General features: G+C 37.3%; 3 protein-coding genes and 1 pseudogene across 6 annotated transcripts; all 4 read left to right on the plus strand.

Moving 5' to 3' along the window:
• The first annotated feature begins 568 nt into the window (after nt 1-568).
• On the plus strand, nt 569-3,057 carry LOC127506658 (UDP-glucuronosyltransferase 2A2-like). Its single transcript, XM_051883308.1, has 2 exons — nt 569-694; nt 793-3,057. Exon 2 carries the CDS (start codon nt 806-808, stop codon nt 2,372-2,374), a length of 1,569 nt encoding a protein of 522 aa, XP_051739268.1. The 5' UTR covers nt 569-694; nt 793-805; the 3' UTR covers nt 2,375-3,057.
• LOC127506657 (UDP-glucuronosyltransferase 2A2-like) lies at nt 630-8,051 on the plus strand. 2 transcript variants are annotated; one of them, XM_051883306.1, is made up of 2 exons: nt 630-694; nt 5,781-8,051. In XM_051883306.1, the coding sequence occupies exon 2, from the start codon at nt 5,794-5,796 to the stop codon at nt 7,363-7,365; it is 1,572 nt and encodes a 523-aa protein (XP_051739266.1). In that variant the 5' UTR covers nt 630-694; nt 5,781-5,793; the 3' UTR covers nt 7,366-8,051. The 2 variants fall into 2 exon arrangements, with proteins under 2 accessions (XP_051739266.1, XP_051739267.1); XM_051883307.1 differs by lacking the exon at nt 630-694 and adding an exon at nt 5,550-5,682.
• LOC127506652 (UDP-glucuronosyltransferase 2C1-like) lies at nt 631-16,330 on the plus strand. 3 transcript variants are annotated; one of them, XM_051883299.1, is made up of 2 exons: nt 631-694; nt 14,053-16,330. In XM_051883299.1, exon 2 carries the CDS (start codon nt 14,060-14,062, stop codon nt 15,641-15,643), a length of 1,584 nt encoding a protein of 527 aa, XP_051739259.1. In that variant the 5' UTR covers nt 631-694; nt 14,053-14,059; the 3' UTR covers nt 15,644-16,330. The 3 variants fall into 3 exon arrangements, with proteins under 3 accessions (XP_051739259.1, XP_051739258.1, XP_051739257.1); XM_051883298.1 differs by lacking the exon at nt 631-694 and adding an exon at nt 5,592-5,682; XM_051883297.1 differs by lacking the exon at nt 631-694 and adding an exon at nt 9,269-9,417.
• On the plus strand, nt 12,879-14,046 carry LOC127507736 (UDP-glucuronosyltransferase 2A1-like; annotated as a pseudogene).
• Nucleotides 16,331-17,971: the final 1,641 nt, after the last annotated feature.

The raw sequence follows: 17,971 nt of genomic DNA on the forward strand, positions 1-17,971 counted from the left end.
TTTTCATTCTCTCACTAGTTTACTTTGTATACTAATAATGTCCAGTGTGCGTTACAATAATTTTTTTTTGGCATTTTTTTCCCGAAAGTTCAGTGTCATTCCCATCATATTTTAATTATGTTTTGTTTTATAGGATTCTGTTGTGTTAAATATTTTTTCTTCATTTAAAAAAAAAAAAAAGGCTATATATATATATATATATATATATATATATATATATATAGCCTATCAGTGGAACAAAAAAAAATATTGTTCACATGAGATACCTTCTTCATTTTATTGACATATCACATGACTCATATATATGACATATATTTCATCTCAAGCTTTTCACTGACGCTGTTGTCTCCTACTAAACAAGAACATCAAGATTTGGAAAAACTGTATTGGGGTGAATTTTTTTTTGTTGTAGTGGATTGACAGGCTATTTTATTTGGATGGTAGAGGACTTAGAAGCTACTAAATCTATGCATGCAGTTCTCAAAACAATATCATGTACAAGCTTTGACATGTTTTGTGTGCACAAGGAAGAGGAAAGTATGTGGTGTTAACTTTTTTTGTGCACTCCCAATGCGTTGCACGTATTAGCTGGGCAGGACTTGTTTCACATCATTTTAGTAGTGTAACGCAGTCAGAAATTTACTCGCTCAGTCGCATGCTTGGATTTTCATGGGCAGCTAGTAAACTTTTTGTGGTAAGTGAAGCAGATTACCTTTATTTTACCCAAACAATTCAAATAAGTGTTGCCATATTTTGTGTAACTGAAATGTAATCTACTTTCTTTCATCAAAGGGTAAAAACGAAGATGTACCTCCCTGTCACTTTGTTAGCATTCTTGAGCATATTATCTCAAGTGTTAGGAGGTAAAGTGTTAGTATTTCCACTGGATGGAAGTCACTGGGTGAATATGAAAGTCCTGATTGAGGAATTACATTCACGAGGTCACAACGTGACGGTGCTTAGACCCTCTAACAGCTGGTATATCAAGGACGAATCTCCCTTCTACACTTCTATCAATGTTTTTAATACCGGTGGCATTGAAAAGGAGCTGCTTGATGCATTTACAAGACATATTCTGGTCATCAGAAGAGAAAAATGGTCCATCTGGAGTAAATTAACACTGACTTTAGAGACTGGAACGTTATTTGAAGAGATGCATTGCAATCAACTTGCCTTAATGGGGAAAATATTTGAAAATAAAGACTTAATGGATTCACTTCATACCGCAAAGTATGACCTGCTTCTGACAGATCCGGCTTTTGGAGTTGGAGTCTTCCTGGCTCATCGTCTTGCCCTCCCTCTTGTGCTAAATGTCCGTTGGACGATGCATGGAGAGGCACATTACGAAATAGCTCCTTCACCTCTGTCGTATGTTCCTGTACCAGGATTAGAGCTGACTGATAAGATGACGTTTGGTCAGCGTGTGCAGAACGTAATGGGATACATGTTTTCGCTTTTTCACAAAACCAGGTATATCTCACACTACCATTCCTTCTGCAATAAATACTTTGGATCAGAAATCAATTACAAATTTCTTCTTCGGGATGCAGATATGTGGCTCATGAGAAACGACTTCACGTTTGAGTTTCCACGACCCACAATGCCAAATATCGTCTACATGGGAGGCTTCCAGTGCAAACCAGCTAAGCCACTTCCAGATGACCTTGAGGAGTTTGTACGGAGCTCAGGAGAGCATGGACTCATTGTCATGTGCCTAGGGACTCTTTTTAGTCATCTTCCAGAAGACATCACAGAGGAAATTGCTGCCGCTTTTGCCAGACTGCCTCAAAAAATTATTTGGAGACACACTGGACCTCGACCTGTCAACATTGGTGATAATACATTACTCGTTGACTGGTTACCCCAGAATGACCTGCTTGGACATCCTCAAACTAAAGTGTTTATAACACACGGAGGCACCAATGGCATCCAAGAGGCCATCTATCATGGCGTTCCCATTTTGGGTCTACCTTTAGTATTTGATCAAGGTGACAATCTTTCAAGAATGAAAGTTAGAGGCACAGCTAAACTCGTGGATATTGCGGAGTTGGACAGGACGATGTTTCTAGAGGCATTAAAGGAGGTTTTGTATAACTCATCTTACAGGGAGAACATGCAGAGACTGTCCAGACTGCACCACGACCAGCCAATGAAACCTCTTGATCGTGCTGTCTTCTGGATTGAGTTTGTCATGAGGAATAGAGGAGCCCCACATTTGCGAACACAGTCTTTCAGGATGTCCTGGATTGAGTACCATTCTGTAGATGTTATTTTGACTCTAACAGCGACACTTTTCATATTTGCATTTTTGATTATATATGTGATTCGGTCTCTTTTTAGAGTTTTGTTCAAAAAGAAAGTAAAGTGTGCATGAGATATAATTACTGTATGAGTTCATTGTGAAAAAATATTCTTGATGGATTTGTAAAACAACATTTTAGTAAGATTACAATTTGAATTCACAGCAAATTCAGGCATTTACTGATTATTTTGCACTGACTATTTAGAGATACTTTTATTGTCAGTAGAATCTTGAGCCTCAATAGAGGTAAATTTCATATCTGTGATTAATGCAAGAAAAAAGTATTCCCTTGTATTATGATGAAGTCTCTTTTTTTGTTCACATGCAGAAAGTTTGACTTCAGTCAAACTAATTTGTCTTTTAAAATGTCATGTAAAGGCTTTAAACAGACTCCAGTTGTGCCAGTTCGATTTTTACAAAGCCGCAATAACAATGTTGTTTAGCTTTGTACAGCATTAATCAGATAACAATTGGCCTCTGCATTGTGCTTATGCTCTGAAAGAAAGAGGTGACTTGCAATGTGCATTTGATCATTCAGATCGATTACACGTTAGATGACGCATACTTGGACAGACAGATGAAGACTGTTGCTTGACTATGATAAAACCCACTGTAATCAATTATAACTGTGCATGTAAATATAGGCTACTTATGAAAAGTATGAATGACTTCAGTTTATGAAGCAATATATAACTGAATAACTGTCCAACTGTACAGATCTAACTGAAATATTAAAGACTAAATGTTCAATTCCATCCGATGTTGATTTCTTCTCTCTCTTCCAAAATGCAGACATGATTTCATGATTTTTTTCACCCTCTTCCATGATGCCAACAAATCTGTCATTGCTAACAGCATTCTGTAAAAGTTGTAGTACCAACCTTATTGTTGAAGCAGCATGAGAGGTTTTTTTTATTTTTGTTTTGTTTTTGTTTTTTGTTTTAAAGGATTAGTTCACCCCAAAATTATATGTCTTTCATCATTTACTAACCCTCATGTCGTTCCAAATCTGTATGACTTTATATCTTCTTTCCTACTGCCTTGCGGTTTTACAGATTATTCAAAAACTTACAATATCACCGCGTCCAAATCTCAAATGGCTGGTATACTGAAGAGGAGTATCCTCTCTACAATTCCACGGACACTGGTGAATTTGACGATGACTTCATGGAGACGTTTCTCCCTCACCTGCTGAAAATGCAGAGACAACGACGATCATTTTGGAATGAAATGGCACTTGCTGATTAAACTTATAGGAGGTTTACAGATATTCAAACGCTAATACATTCAAAAACTTACACTTTACCTCACCTCAGAAATTCGCGCCGTTCCGGTCAGTTTCGCATATCCGCACGCTGCAGTGAAGCACGTGATCGGCCGAGCAATTAAGTGAAAAAGAAAAGAAAACGTCAGGGTCTTTTTCGGTAAAAAAAAAAAAAAAAAGTTTAAATGACAGACGACCCAAATTAGTAAGGATGCTACTTTTAATCGCCATCTAGTGTTGATAAGAAATACAGCAAGTAAATGAGGAATACAGCAAGTAAATTTCACTGTTTCTTATCCTGTGACTCGTGAGATATAGATTAAATATAAGAATGTTTTACAACTATGGACACATTTAGTCCATATTAACCAGTATCCAGTCAATCCGCTTTTGAAAAGTTTGCTTGATTTATTTCCATCCAAGTGTTTGACAAAAAAAAAAAAAAAAAAAAAAGGAGAAAAAGAAAAATAATAAAATTGACAAGGAAACCTACAATGCAGTTAAAACTTGTGTTTTTATTGACAGGTATCCTAGGCTGACAACTAAATCTCTTTATGCAGGACCCTACAGGTGTTATCTACAAAGCCACTGGAAGGCAAGCCTGCAACCTTTAGCCAAAAAAGCGTAACGGCTAATGCTAACTGGCGGTACGGGCCAGAGATTGTATATAATAGGGAGATGAGAGGGTCTGTATCTTACCATTGGAGAAAGCGTAACGGCCAACTTAATCACGTGCGGCACCTCTCAGCCTATTGTGTAATGGCAGTGACATCAGTGCCCGCCGTTCAAAACTCCTTCCCTGCGTACCGCCACAGCCAGAGCATTAGCATTAGCCGTTACGCTTTTTTGGCTAAAGGTTGCCTTCCAGTGGCTTTTACACAACATCTATTGTTCTATCTGTTAAACAGTAATGCGGCACATTTGCTGTTGGTAAAGCTGTAAATGAGTCCTGCATGTCGCAATATTCTCTAGTCTGCCTTCTCTTAAAAAATACACTTTTATCAAGCTAAAATCTACATATAGTTCCCAACGAAGGTATTGTTTAGTGTAAAACATGCTGAAGATTAGCGAACAGGCTGTCGATTAATTAAATGATTAGCTATTTCCCCACAAAAGCTGTTTAATCAGCATAGTGAAGCCTCTCATCCATTGACATCCATTCAAAAAATGGCCTCTGGTCTCCTTCCCTGAGTACCGCCAGAGGTGGAGCGTTAGCATTAGCCGTTACGCTTTTTTGGCTAAAGGTTGCAGGCTTGTGCGAATTGGCGGTACGCAGGGAGGAGTTTTGAACGGCAACACGATAGGCTGAGAGGTGCCGCACGTGATTAAGTTAGCCTTTACGCTTTCTCCAATGGTAAGAGATACAGACCCTCTTATCTCCCTATAATAATACGATCTCTGTTATCTAGGTGCAGTGACCCCAACACTAGGGGTAGGTATTCAGCTCAAAGAAATGACAAAAAAGAAATTTCAAATCTCAATAACCAGACAAACATTCTACTTTAATTCAAAGAAAAGATGGCTCTAACAGGATGTTTAAAGCACACTTTTCATTCTCTCACTAGTTTACTTTGTGTGTTAATAAAGTTCAATTGTTTTGTGTTTTATGGTATTCTGTGTCAGAAATGACAGTTGTGTTTAATATTATTTATTCTTTTTTTTTTTTTTTTTTTTTAAATATATAGCCTGTTACTGGAACAAAAAAAAAATTGTTCACAGGTAATACCTTCTTTATTTTCTTGACATATCACATGACTCATATATATTTCATCTCAAGCATTTCAATGACGCTGTTGTCTCCTTGGTAAACAACCAGTACACTAACATTTGGGAAAAATGTATTGGGGTAAAAATTTTAGTTGTAGTAGATTAATAGGCGGACATTAGCAGACATAATTTAATAAATATATGCAGTTCTCATAACAATGTCATGTACAAGCTTAGACATGTTTTGTGTGCACAAGGAAGTCAACTTTTCCATGTGCACTCCCAATGTGTTGAACATATTAGCTGGGCAGGACTTGTTTCACATTATTTTAGTAGTGTAACTCAGTCAGAAATTTACTCGCTCAGTCGCATGCTTGGATTTTCATGGGCAGCTAGTAAACTTTTTGTGGTAAGTGAAGCAGATTACCTTTATTTTACCCAAACAATTCAAATAAGTGTTGCCATATTTTGTGTAACTGAAATGTAATCTACTTTCTTTCATCAAAGGTTAAAAACGAAGATGTATTACCTCCCTGTCACTTTGTTAGCATTCTTGAGCATATTATCTCAAGTGTTAGGAGGTAAAGTGTTAGTATTTCCACTGGATGGAAGTCACTGGGTGAATATGAAAGTCCTGATTGAGGAATTACATTCACGAGGTCACAACGTGACGGTGCTTAGAGCCTCTAACAGCTGGTATATCAAGGAGGAATCTCCCTTCTACACTTCTATCAATGTTTTTAATAGCGGTGGCTTTGAAAAGGAGCTGCTTGATGCATTTACAAGACATATTCTGGTCATCAGAAGAGAAAAATGGTCCATCTGGAGTAAATTCACACTGGCTTTAGAGACTGGAACGATATTTGAAGAGATGCATTGCAATCAACTTGCCTTAATGGGGAAAATATTTGAAAATAAAGACTTAATGGATTCACTTCATACCGCAAAGTATGACCTGCTTCTGACAGATCCGGCTTTTGGAGGCGGATTTTTCCTGGCTCATCGTCTTGCCCTCCCTCTTGTGCTAAATGTCCGTTGGACGATGCATGGAGAGGCACATTACGAAATAGCTCCTTCACCTCTGTCGTATGTTCCTGTACCAGGATTAGAGCTGACTGATAAGATGACGTTTGGTCAGCGTGTGCAGAACGTAATGGGATACATGTTTTCGCTTTTTCACAAAACCAGGTATATCTCACACTACCATTCCTTCTGCAATAAATACTTTGGATCAGAAATCAATTACAAATCCCTTCTTCGGGATGCAGATATGTGGCTCATGAGAAACGACTTCACGTTTGAGTTTCCACGACCCACAATGCCAAATATCGTCTACATGGGAGGCTTCCAGTGCAAACCAGCTAAGCCACTTCCAGATGACCTTGAGGAGTTTGTACGGAGCTCAGGAGAGCATGGACTCATTGTCATGTGCCTAGGGACTCTTTTTAGTCATCTTCCACAAGACATCACAGAGGAAATTGCTGCCGCTTTTGCCAGACTGCCTCAAAAAATTATTTGGAGACACACTGGACCTCGACCTGTCAACATTGGTGATAATACATTACTCGTTGACTGGTTACCCCAGAATGACCTGCTTGGACATCCTCAAACTAAAGTGTTTATAACACACGGAGGCACCAATGGCATCCAAGAGGCCATCTATCATGGCGTTCCCATTTTGGGTCTACCTTTAGTATTTGATCAAGGTGACAATCTTTCAAGAATGAAAGTTAGAGGCACAGCTAAACTCGTGGATATTGCGGAGTTGGACAGGACGATGTTTCTAGAGGCATTAAAGGAGGTTTTGTATAACTCATCTTACAGGGAGAACATGCAGAGACTGTCCAGACTGCACCACGACCAGCCAATGAAACCTCTTGATCGTGCTGTCTTCTGGATTGAGTTTGTCATGAGGAATAGAGGAGCCCCACATTTGCGAACACAGTCTTTCAGGATGTCCTGGATTGAGTACCATTCTGTAGATGTTATTTTGACTCTAACAGCAACACTTTTCATATTTGCATTTTTGATTATATATGTGATTCGATATCTTTTTAGAGTTTTGTTCAAAAAGAAAGTAAAGTGTGCATGAGATATAATTACTGTATGAGTTCATTGTGAATAAATATTGTTGCTGGATTTGTAAAACAACATTTTAGTAAGATTACAATTTGAATTCACAGCAAATTCAGGCATTTACTGATTTTTTTGCACTGACTATTTAGAGATACTTTTATTGTCAGTAGAATCTTGAGCCTCAATAGAGGTAAATTTCATATCTGTGATTAATGCAAGAAAAAAGTATTCCCTTGTATTATGATGAAGTCTCTTTTTTTGTTCACATGCAGAAAGTTTGACTTCAGTCAAACTAATTTGTCTTTTAAAATGTCATGTAAAGGCTTTAAACAGACTCCAGTTGTGCCAGTCCGATTTTTACAAAGCCACAATAACAATAATGTTGTTTAGCTTTGTCCAGCATTAATCAGATAACAATTGGCCTCTGTATTGTGCTTATGCTCTGAAAGAAAGAGGTGACTTGCAATGTGTATTTGATCATTCAGATCGATTACGCGTTAGATGACACATACTTGGACAGACAGATGAAGACTGTTGCTTGACTATGATAAAACCCACTGTAATCAATTATAACTGTGCATGTAAATATAGGCTACTTATTAAAAGTATGAATGACTTCAGTTTATGAAGCAATATATAACTGAATAACTGTCCAATTGTACAGATCTAACTGAAATATTAAAGACTGAATGTTCAATTCCATCCAATGTTGATTTCTTCTCTCTCTTCCAGAATGCAGACATGATTTCATGATTTTTTTCACCCTCTTCCATGATGCCAACAGATCTAAAGGTTGCTAAAGGTTGCCTTCCAGTGGCTCTTACACAACATCTGTTAAACAGTAATGCGGCACATTTGCTGTTGGGTAAAGCTGTAAATGAGTCCTGCATGTCGCAATATTCTCTAGTCTGCCTTCTCTTAAAAAAATACACTTTTATCAAGCTAAAATCTACATATAGTACCCAACTAAAGTATTGTTTAGTGTAAAACATGCTGAAGATTAGCAAACAGGCTGTTGATTAATTAAATGATTAGCTATTTCCCCACAAAAGCTGTTTAATCAGCATAGTGAAGCCTCTCATCCATTGACATCCATTCAAAAAATGGCCTCTGGTCTCCTTCCCTGAGTACCGCCAGAGGCGGAGCGTTAGCATTAGCCGTTATGCTTTTTTGGGTAAAGGTTGCAGGCTTGCCTTCCAGTGGCTTTGTACGGGCGGTACGCAGGGAGGAGTTTTGAACGGCAACACGATAGGCTGAGAGGTGCCGCACGTGATTAAGTTAGCTGTTACGCTTTCTCCAATGGTAAGAGATACAGACCCTCTTATCTCCCTATAATAATACGATCTCTGTTATCTAGGTGCAGTGACCCCAACACTAGCGGTAGGTATTCAGCTCAAAGAAATGACAAAAAAGAAATTTCAAATCTCAATAACCAGACAAACATTCTACTCTAATTCAAAGAAAAGATGGCTCTAACAGGATGTTTAAAGCACACTTTTCATTCTCTCACTAGTTTACTTTGTGTGTTAATAAAGTTCAATTGTTTTGTGTTTTATGGTATTCTGTGTCAGAAATGACTGTTGTGGTAAATATTATTTATTCTTTTTTTTTTTTTTTTTTTTTTTTAAATATATAGCCTGTTACTGGAACAAAAAAAATATTGTTCACAGGTAATACCTTCTTTATTTTCTTGACATATCACATGACTCATATATATTTCATCTCAAGCATTTCAATGACGCTGTTGTCTCCTTGGTAAACAACCAGTACACTAACATTTGGGAAAAAATGTATTGGGGTAAAAATTATAGTTGTAGTAGATTAATAGGCGGACATTAGCAGACATAATCTAATAAATCTATGCAGTTCTCATAACAATGTCATGTACAAGCTTAGACATGTTTTGTGTGCACAAGGAAGTCAACATTTCCATGTGCACTCCCAATGCGTTGAACATATTAGCTGGGCAGGGCTTGTTTCACATCATTTTAGTAGTGTAAAGCAGTCAGAAATTTACAAGCTCAGTCGCATGCTGGGATTTTCATGGGCAGCTAGTAAACTTTTTGTGGTAAGTGAAGCAGATTACCTTTATTTTACCCAAACAATTCAAATAAGTGTTGGCATATTTTGTGTAACTTAAATGTAATCAACTTTCTTTCATCAAAGGTTATAAACGAATATGTATTACCTCCCTGTCACTTTGTTAACATTCATGAGCATATTATCTCAAGTGTTAGGAGGTAAAGTGTTAGTATTTCCACTGGATGGAAGTCACTGGGTGAATATGAAAGTCCTGATTGAGGAATTACATTCACGAGGTCACAACGTAACGGTGCTTAGAGCCTCGCTTTCGCACTGGAGGAACCTTCCCTTATGGAGAGAAAATATATTTCCCTATATATGAATGATCAATATATTACACGATTTAACAGTATATTTGAAAATATAATGAAAAATATATTGCGTAAATACATATACATAAGGAATTGCCGCTTTTCATATATTGAAAAATATGTGATAATATATTTACTAATATATCATAATGTAATTTTATATTCAGTAATATACTTCATAATATATAGATTTATATGTGATCAGATATGGTACTGCATGCATAATATATTGCAGATATATTTACTCATGCAGTATAAACACATATATGGTAAAATATATTATGTAACACATTTCTTATATTTTATAATAATTTACATTTTAAATGTTCCATATTTTCAAGTTAGTTAACAAAAGCACACCTGCATGTACTAAAGTTTCTACCACTGTGCTATAGCGTGCACAGCCGTTACTTTTTAAATAAAGTTATTAGTCTTAATGGTGTTCAGCCAATCATCAACCTAACCTCAGGCTCTACTCTTCAGCACAATGGTAACTCCAAAAACTCACACATACCCGAAAACCTTTTAAATTCCAAAATAATACAACTTTAAACACTAACAGATCTCCCCCTATATCAATATTGAGCAAAACACATGAAATAGCACTTAATTTTAACATTTACTCTCCTTTAGCAGTCAGAGCCAAAGCATGCTAGGAACTAGAAGTCTGTTGTAACCACTGATCCTAAATCATTTCATGAATGTGTGTTTATATGTGTGTACAATACATTCACATTTATATGGGAACATGTATGTGCAATATATGTACACAATAAGGGATAAAACTTTGAATGTAATGCTATTTATGTCTTCATTTATAAATATTTTATATGTATCAATATATAGCCATACATGGTCAATGCATATATTGCAGTATACTGAAAAATATAAGCACTAGTTTCCCATATGGCAATGTATTATGTAATATATTGCATTATTTTTGTTTCGTAAGGGTTTTCTTAGTTCCTATTTCCTAGAACTATTGGCAGAGCTACCCACTTTTTGGCGTAGTCACACCGCCGTAACTAGGAATTATTTTAGTTCTAGGAACTCCTTTTGGGGAACTAAATTAGTTCTTACATCAGAGCAGGGTGCGTCCAAGTCCTCCTGGGAAGTTCATATTTAGGAATTGGGAAATTGTGTTTATGACGTCAGGTGCATTCAAGTCACTTTCGTCAGAGCAAATTGGTGGTGTACCTTCTCTTAATTAACTACACAAGAATACAGCAAGGTTTTTAAAAACTACTTCCAGAAAATGAAGAACAAAGAATGTGTGTCAGGTGTGTTTTGCTTTTTAATGTTTTTAATTAATTTATGAAGACACTGTAAACTTTATTGTTACATAATTGTTATATTACAATGGCATTATATTTTAAGCAGGGAATTAGCTTATTTTGTTGTAAATAAAAAAACCTGACAATGTCACTGCTAAATATCTATAAATATTGTGGTTTTCTGCATGGTTTCTCACTGACATGCCCCCAAAAGGGTTAGTTCACCCAAAAATGAAAATTCTGTCATTAATTTCTCACCCTCATGTTGTTTTAAACCCGTAAGACTTTTGTTCATCTTCGGAACACAAATGAAGATATTTTTGACGAACTCTGAGAACTTTCTCCATAGACAGCTACGCAACTGACACTTTGATGCTTCAAAAAGTTATTAAACAGATTGTAAAACAAATCCATATCAATTGGGTGGTTTAGTCCAAATTTTCTGAGGAGACTCGATCACTTTATATGACAAACAGATTTAATTTGGGCTTTTATTCACATATAAACATTGATCACTGAACATAAAAGCACAACCAAACCTGCTTCACGTGCAAGAACAAACCTCTTCCGCAAGCTCAAACACGAGAATGAACCTGGCCAAATGCATATGAAACACCAGCACCTGGCATTTTTAAAAAGCAGTGCCAACAATATTTACTCCACACCTGGAATACAGCAATAACGGCATTCACCTGTTGTCTGTGGGGTTGTGTTCTTTTCTCAGCCTCGATGATATGTAACTGCAAGTTGTCATAGGAGATTTCGTGTCGTAAAGTCCAATGTAGGCAAGTTGCAGTTGAACCTATGTGCAATTTATTTACATTAAAATGAACAAAATAAACAAGGATTTGACTTAACTTGACTATGACCATAGAGCAGAACACTCACCAACAGCAGTAACAGGGAAGAAAGCTAGACAAGGGACAATCGTAACATGAGGCCTATTCACAGATCAGGCATAACATTATGACCACTGACAGGTGAAGTAAATAACCATGATTATCTCTTCATCACGGCACCTGTTAGTGGGTGCGATATATTAGGCAGCAATTGAACATTTTGTCCTCAAAGTTGATGTGTTAGAAGCAGGAAAAATGGGCAAGCGTAAGGATTTGAGTGAGTTTGACAAGGGCCAAATTGTGATGGCTAGACGACTGGGTCAGAGCATTTCCAAAACTGCAGCTCTTGTGGGGTGTTCCCAGTCTGCAGTGGTCAGTATCTATCAAAAGTGGTCCAGGAAGGAACAGTGGTGAACTGGCGACATGGTCATGGGTGGCCAAGGCTCATTGATGCACGTGGGGAGCAATCCAATCGAGCATCTGTGGGATGTGCTGAAACAAGTCCGATCCATGGAGGCCCCACCTCGCAACTTACAGGACTTAAAGAATCTGCGGCTAACATCTTGGTGCCAGATACCACAGCACACCTTCAGGGGTCTAGAGGAGTTCATGTCTCGACGGGTCAGGGCTGTTAGGAAGGTGGTCATAATGTTATGCCTGATCTGTGTATATACACAGAGACTAATGACTAAACAAGACAATAATCAACAATGAACCAATGAGAACATGACACATAGACAAGGGAACCAATCAGAACAAGACACATGAACAAGGGAAGCACATGACATGATCACATGAGTGGAATTAAGACTATAAGAATTACAAAATAATAGACATGAAAATATAAACATGAACCGAAACCCAAAACCACATGACATTTCGTCTCTTAGCCCTACTTCTTGCTCTTTCAATCGCGTAATATATGGGCCTACATTCCATCTCCGTTATCACGAAACCCACAACACACAACAAACACAGCTCCGATCACGGTGTCTTCCATCCTCCAGTTGTTGATGTTAGTAAATGCAGCGCATATATGATGCTGCTGTCAGCCACTTCAGAGTTCCTACTTCCGGTGCGAATACAACCTGTAAAATGGTCCCTGGGTTGGGGGGAAATTACTTCTCAGGGAATCACCCTGGTTGCTAGTTCCTATAACCAAAGACTATAGAGATCCTAGAATTATGCAGTGCGAAAGGGGCTAAGGAGCAGTCTCCTCTTTCACTGTTTTTAATAGCGGTGGCATTGAAAAAGAGCTGCTTGATGCATTTACAAGGCATATTCTGGTCATCAGTAAAGAAAAATGGTCCATCTGGAGTCAACTCAGAGGTTGGAACAGTATTTGAAGAGATGCATTGCAATCAACTTTCCCAAAATGGGGAAAATATTTGAAAATAAAGACTTAATGGATACACTCCATACTGCAAAGTATGACCTGATTTTGATAGATCCGGCTTTTGGAGTTGGGAGTTTCCTGGCCCATCGTCTTGTCCTCCCTCTTGTGCTAAATGTCCGTTGGACGATGCATGGAGAGGCACATTACGAAATAGCTCCTTCACCTCTGTCGTATGTTCCTGTACCAGGATTAGAGCTGACTGATAAGATGATGTTTGGTCAGCGTGTGCAGAACGTAATGGGATACATGTTTTCGCTTTACAAAACCAGGTTTATTTCCTCACACTACCATTCCTTCTGCAATAAATACTTTGGATCAGAAATCTCTTCTTCAGGATGCAGATATCTGGCTCATGAGAAACGACTTCACGTTTGAATTTCCTCGACCCAAAATGCCAAATAATTAAATGTTATATTAAAGACTGAATGTTCAATTCCATCCGATGTTGATTTCTTCTCCCTCTTCCAGAATGCAGACATGATTTCATGATTTTTTCACCCTCTTCCATGATCCCAACAAATCTGTCATCATTGTTGCTAACTGCATTTTGTAACACTTACAACCTTATTGATTGTTGAAGCAGTATGAGACTTTTGTGATTGTTTTAAAGGATTAGTTCACCCCAAAATTAAATTTGTTTCATCATTTACTAACCCTTATGTCTTTCCAAATCTGTATGACTTTATATCTTCTGTCCTACTACCTTGCAGTTTTACAGATTATTTCAGGACAATAATAGGTATTGCATTTATCATTGTATTTTTGAAATCTTAATTCAGATTATATTCCTTCTTATCAAAGGTAATCAATGAAGATGCATCACTCCACCCTTCTTGGATTGTTCATCATGTTATCTGCTCTGTCGAGATCTTATGCTGGTAAAGTTCTGGTCTTTCCTGTGGATGTAAGTCATTGGATCAATATGAAGGTCCTTATTGTGGAGTTGCATTCAAAAGGTCACAATATCACTGTGGTCCGAGACTCAAATAGCTGGTATATTGAGGAGAAGTCTCCTCTCTACACTTCCATTACTGTGGAGAATGGTAAATTTGACAATGACTTCATGGAGAAGTTTCTCCCTCAATTACTGAAAATGCAGAGACAAGGACGATCATTTTGGAATGAAATGGCAGTTGCTGAAGAATCTTTTAGGAGGTTTGCAGAAATTCATCAGCGAATTTGCAATATGACAGCTACAATGTTTGAAGATGAGACCTTGATGAATTCACTGAAAGATGCTGCATATGACATTGTTCTGACGGATCCTGCTTTCGGAGGTGGAGTGTTACTGGCACACCGTCTTGGTCTCCCTCTTGTGTTTAATGTGCGCTGGACCGTGTACGGAGAAGCCCATTTTGTTATAGCTCCATCTCCTCTCTCATATATACCTGTCCCAGGATTACAGCTGACTGACAAGATGACATTCAGTCAGAGAGTCATGAACGTGATGACATATTTAATGATTCATTATAAAAATTCCAAATACTCTGGTTCTCCTTACCAAGAGTTTACCCAGAAATATTTTGGCCCCGATGTTGATTTCTTCTCCCTCCTCCAGAATGCCGACATCTGGCTCATGAGAAACGACTTCACGTTTGAGTTTCCACGACCCACAATGCCAAATGTTGTCTATATGGGTGGCTTCCAGTGCAAACCAGCTAAGCCACTTCCAGATGACCTTGAGAAATTTGTACAGAGCTCAGGAGAGCATGGGGTCATCATCATGACTTTAGGAACTGTTTTTGGTCAGCTTCTGAGTGAAATCAATGATGAGATTGCTGCAGCTTTTGCCCAACTGCCTCAAAAGGTTATTTGGAGACACACAGGACCACGACCTGCCAACCTTGGTAATAACACATTGATTGTGGACTGGCTCCCTCAGAATGACCTGCTTGGACATCCTCAAACTAAAGTGTTTGTGGCACATGGAGGCACCAATGGAGTTCAGGAAGCCATCTACCATGGGGTGCCTATTGTGGGCCTTCCTTTGGCTTTTGACCAACCTGACAATCTCTCCAGGATGCAAGCAAAGGGAACAGCAAAAATTGTAGACTTTGCAACTCTGGACAGGAATGTGTTTCTAGAGGCATTAAAGGAGGTTTTGCATAACCCATCTTACAGGGAGAACATGCAGAGACTGTCCAGACTGCACCACGACCAGCCAATGAAACCTCTTGATCATGCTGTCTTCTGGATTGAGTTTGTCATGAGGAATAGAGGAGCCTCTCATTTACGAACACAGTCTTTCAGAATGTCCTGGATTGAGTACCACTGTATAGATGTTATTCTCACTCTTTTGATGATATTTGTGTTGTCTTGTTTTGTGATTTACTCTATCATAAAATATCTTTGTTTTAAAGTAGTATTTAAAAAGAAAATGAAATCTGAGTGACCGAATATTTGGCTCAAATCTCAGCACATAATTCCATAACCAATATTTCAGTTTCTTTTTCAAATGAGATGTCTCAATATTTTTTTTTTTTTTTTTTTGGAAAGTTGTAAAATGACACATAAAACATATGTAAATCCTTAAATCATTTTTTTCTCATTTTCAATGAGAAAGTCAGTAGATGTGAGCTCAATATGATATAGCTGAACGATTCTGACTAAAAATGGGAAATAACTTACTATATAATTTATCAATATGATAAAGTATTTAATCTTCTAAAAAAAACCTTGACTGATGTGACAATATGTGGTTTGAAATAAACTGTTCTTTGTGCAAATTTTTCTTATACTTCCATTTCCTGGTGTAAATACTAGTGTTTTTAAGACAGCAAATTTTAAATCTTAAATCTAATATTTCTAAGTCTAAATTTTAATGGGGACTAAAGATATATTCAAGGCTATTTTTATAATTATTATAGACTGAAATTATCTAAAAGCAATATTTAAATCTCTACATATGTACGGCCTGTGCATAAAGCATATAAAAATATGTGAAAAAGAATATTGGGAAATTCCCATATGGGAAATACACTTCTGCCTTGCAGTCATTGTATTATTTATTCATATAGTCATTTATTAATTTATTCATTCATTTAATAAATAATTAAGTATTATTATTTTGTCAAAACTATGTTTTTGGTGGTTGTGAGTCATTTAAAAAAATATAGCAAACATACTTCCTGTTGCTCAACCTTGTTTGAAGGACATGTGTTCATACTCTGAGAGTGCAAATGATATGCAAATGACACATTGCTGTTTCAATTAGCATCAGGAATAATATGCTGGAAGAGCACCAGAGGCATCATCAGACATCACAGGCTCCATCAGCATCACTGAACTGGTACTTTGTTCTTTTCATTGTTCATTGACCAATATCATCTAGATATTTTTTTTTTTTTAATCACATATGTTCAGTATTACTGAAAACAGACATTAAGTTGATCAGATTAAAGTCCCCCTGTGGTGAAAATCATATTTTTAATGTTGTTTATATCTATGGTGTTTTTAATATGCTTCAAGACAAACTGTGTGCAAATTCATAAGTCGACACAATTATTTTCTCTTTAAAACTGCAGTGATCTAACGACAGTTTCAAAATCACGGTTTGAAATCACTAGTGTGTCTTACATCACAAACTACCTTGTAACCAATCCCGTCAACGTGCCGGCGAGCTTTAGCATTACATTAAAAGATCAGATCAGTTCACTTCAGAATGAAAATTTCCTGATAATTTACTCACCCCCATGTCATCCAAGATGTTTATGTCTTTCTTTCTTCAGTCGAAAAGAAATTAAGGTTTTTGAGGAAAATATTCCAGGATTTTTCTTCATATAGTGGACTTCAGTGGGGTACAACGGGATCCAAATTGCAGTTTCAATGCAGCTTCAAAGGGCTCTTCATGATCCCAGCCGAGGAATAAGGGTCTTATCTAGCGAAACGATCGTTCATTTTCTAAAATAAAAATAAAAATGTATATACTTTTAAACCACAAATGCTCATCTTGCACTAACTCTGCAATTCGCCACGCATGACGTAATCATGTTGGAAAGGTCACGCGTGACATAGGCGGAAGTACCGTGGTAGGGTGAAAAACGCCATCTCATTTTCTCCTCCAACTTCAAAATCGTCCAATATTGTTGTTTTACCCTTTTTTTTTTTTTTTTTTTATAAAGGGCTTTTGGCTTAATCTTTGCACGTTTGCTTTGTAGACACTGGATCTGTACTTTCACCTACATCACACGTGACCTTTGCAACGTGATTAGTGAAAGATGAGCATTTGTGGTTAAAGAGCATATACATTTTTATTTTTTTTTAGAAAATGACGATTGTTTCACTAGATAAGACCCTTATTCCTCGTCTGGGATCATGTAGAGCTCTTTGAAGCTGCACTGAAACTGCCATTTGGACCTTGTGAAATCCACTATATGGAGAAAAACCCTGGACTGTTTTCCTCAAAAACCTTCATTTCTTTTAGACTGAAGAAAGAAAGACATGAACATCTTGGATGACATGGGGGTGAGTAAATTATCGATTTTAATTCAGAAGTGAATAAATCCTTTAACTATGACCGCTCTGAAGCAGGGGAGTCTCAAGAGAAGCCAGGTTATCCCAGTATATTTTTCAGTTGATATGAAAAATCAGGTAGATTTTGCAATATAGCGAGTGTATGATGTACATTATGATGTTATGATGAACTATATGCCTTTCTCCACTGACGTTCTGAGTTGTTCAAAGCATTTCTAAGGATATTGATTGTTAGAAGGCAGCTGTC

Source organism: Ctenopharyngodon idella, chromosome 24, assembly GCF_019924925.1.
Source record: "Ctenopharyngodon idella isolate HZGC_01 chromosome 24, HZGC01, whole genome shotgun sequence".
NCBI classification, from domain to species: domain Eukaryota; kingdom Metazoa; phylum Chordata; class Actinopteri; order Cypriniformes; family Xenocyprididae; genus Ctenopharyngodon; species Ctenopharyngodon idella.

What these genes read in the sequence shown, in the direction of transcription:
- LOC127506657 (XM_051883306.1), top strand. Translation starts at nt 5,794, where the DNA reads ATGTATTACCTCCCTGTCACTTTGTTAGCATTCTTGAGCATATTATCT.
- LOC127506658 (XM_051883308.1), top strand. Translation starts at nt 806, where the DNA reads ATGTACCTCCCTGTCACTTTGTTAGCATTCTTGAGCATATTATCTCAA.
- LOC127506652 (XM_051883299.1), top strand. Translation starts at nt 14,060, where the DNA reads ATGAAGATGCATCACTCCACCCTTCTTGGATTGTTCATCATGTTATCT.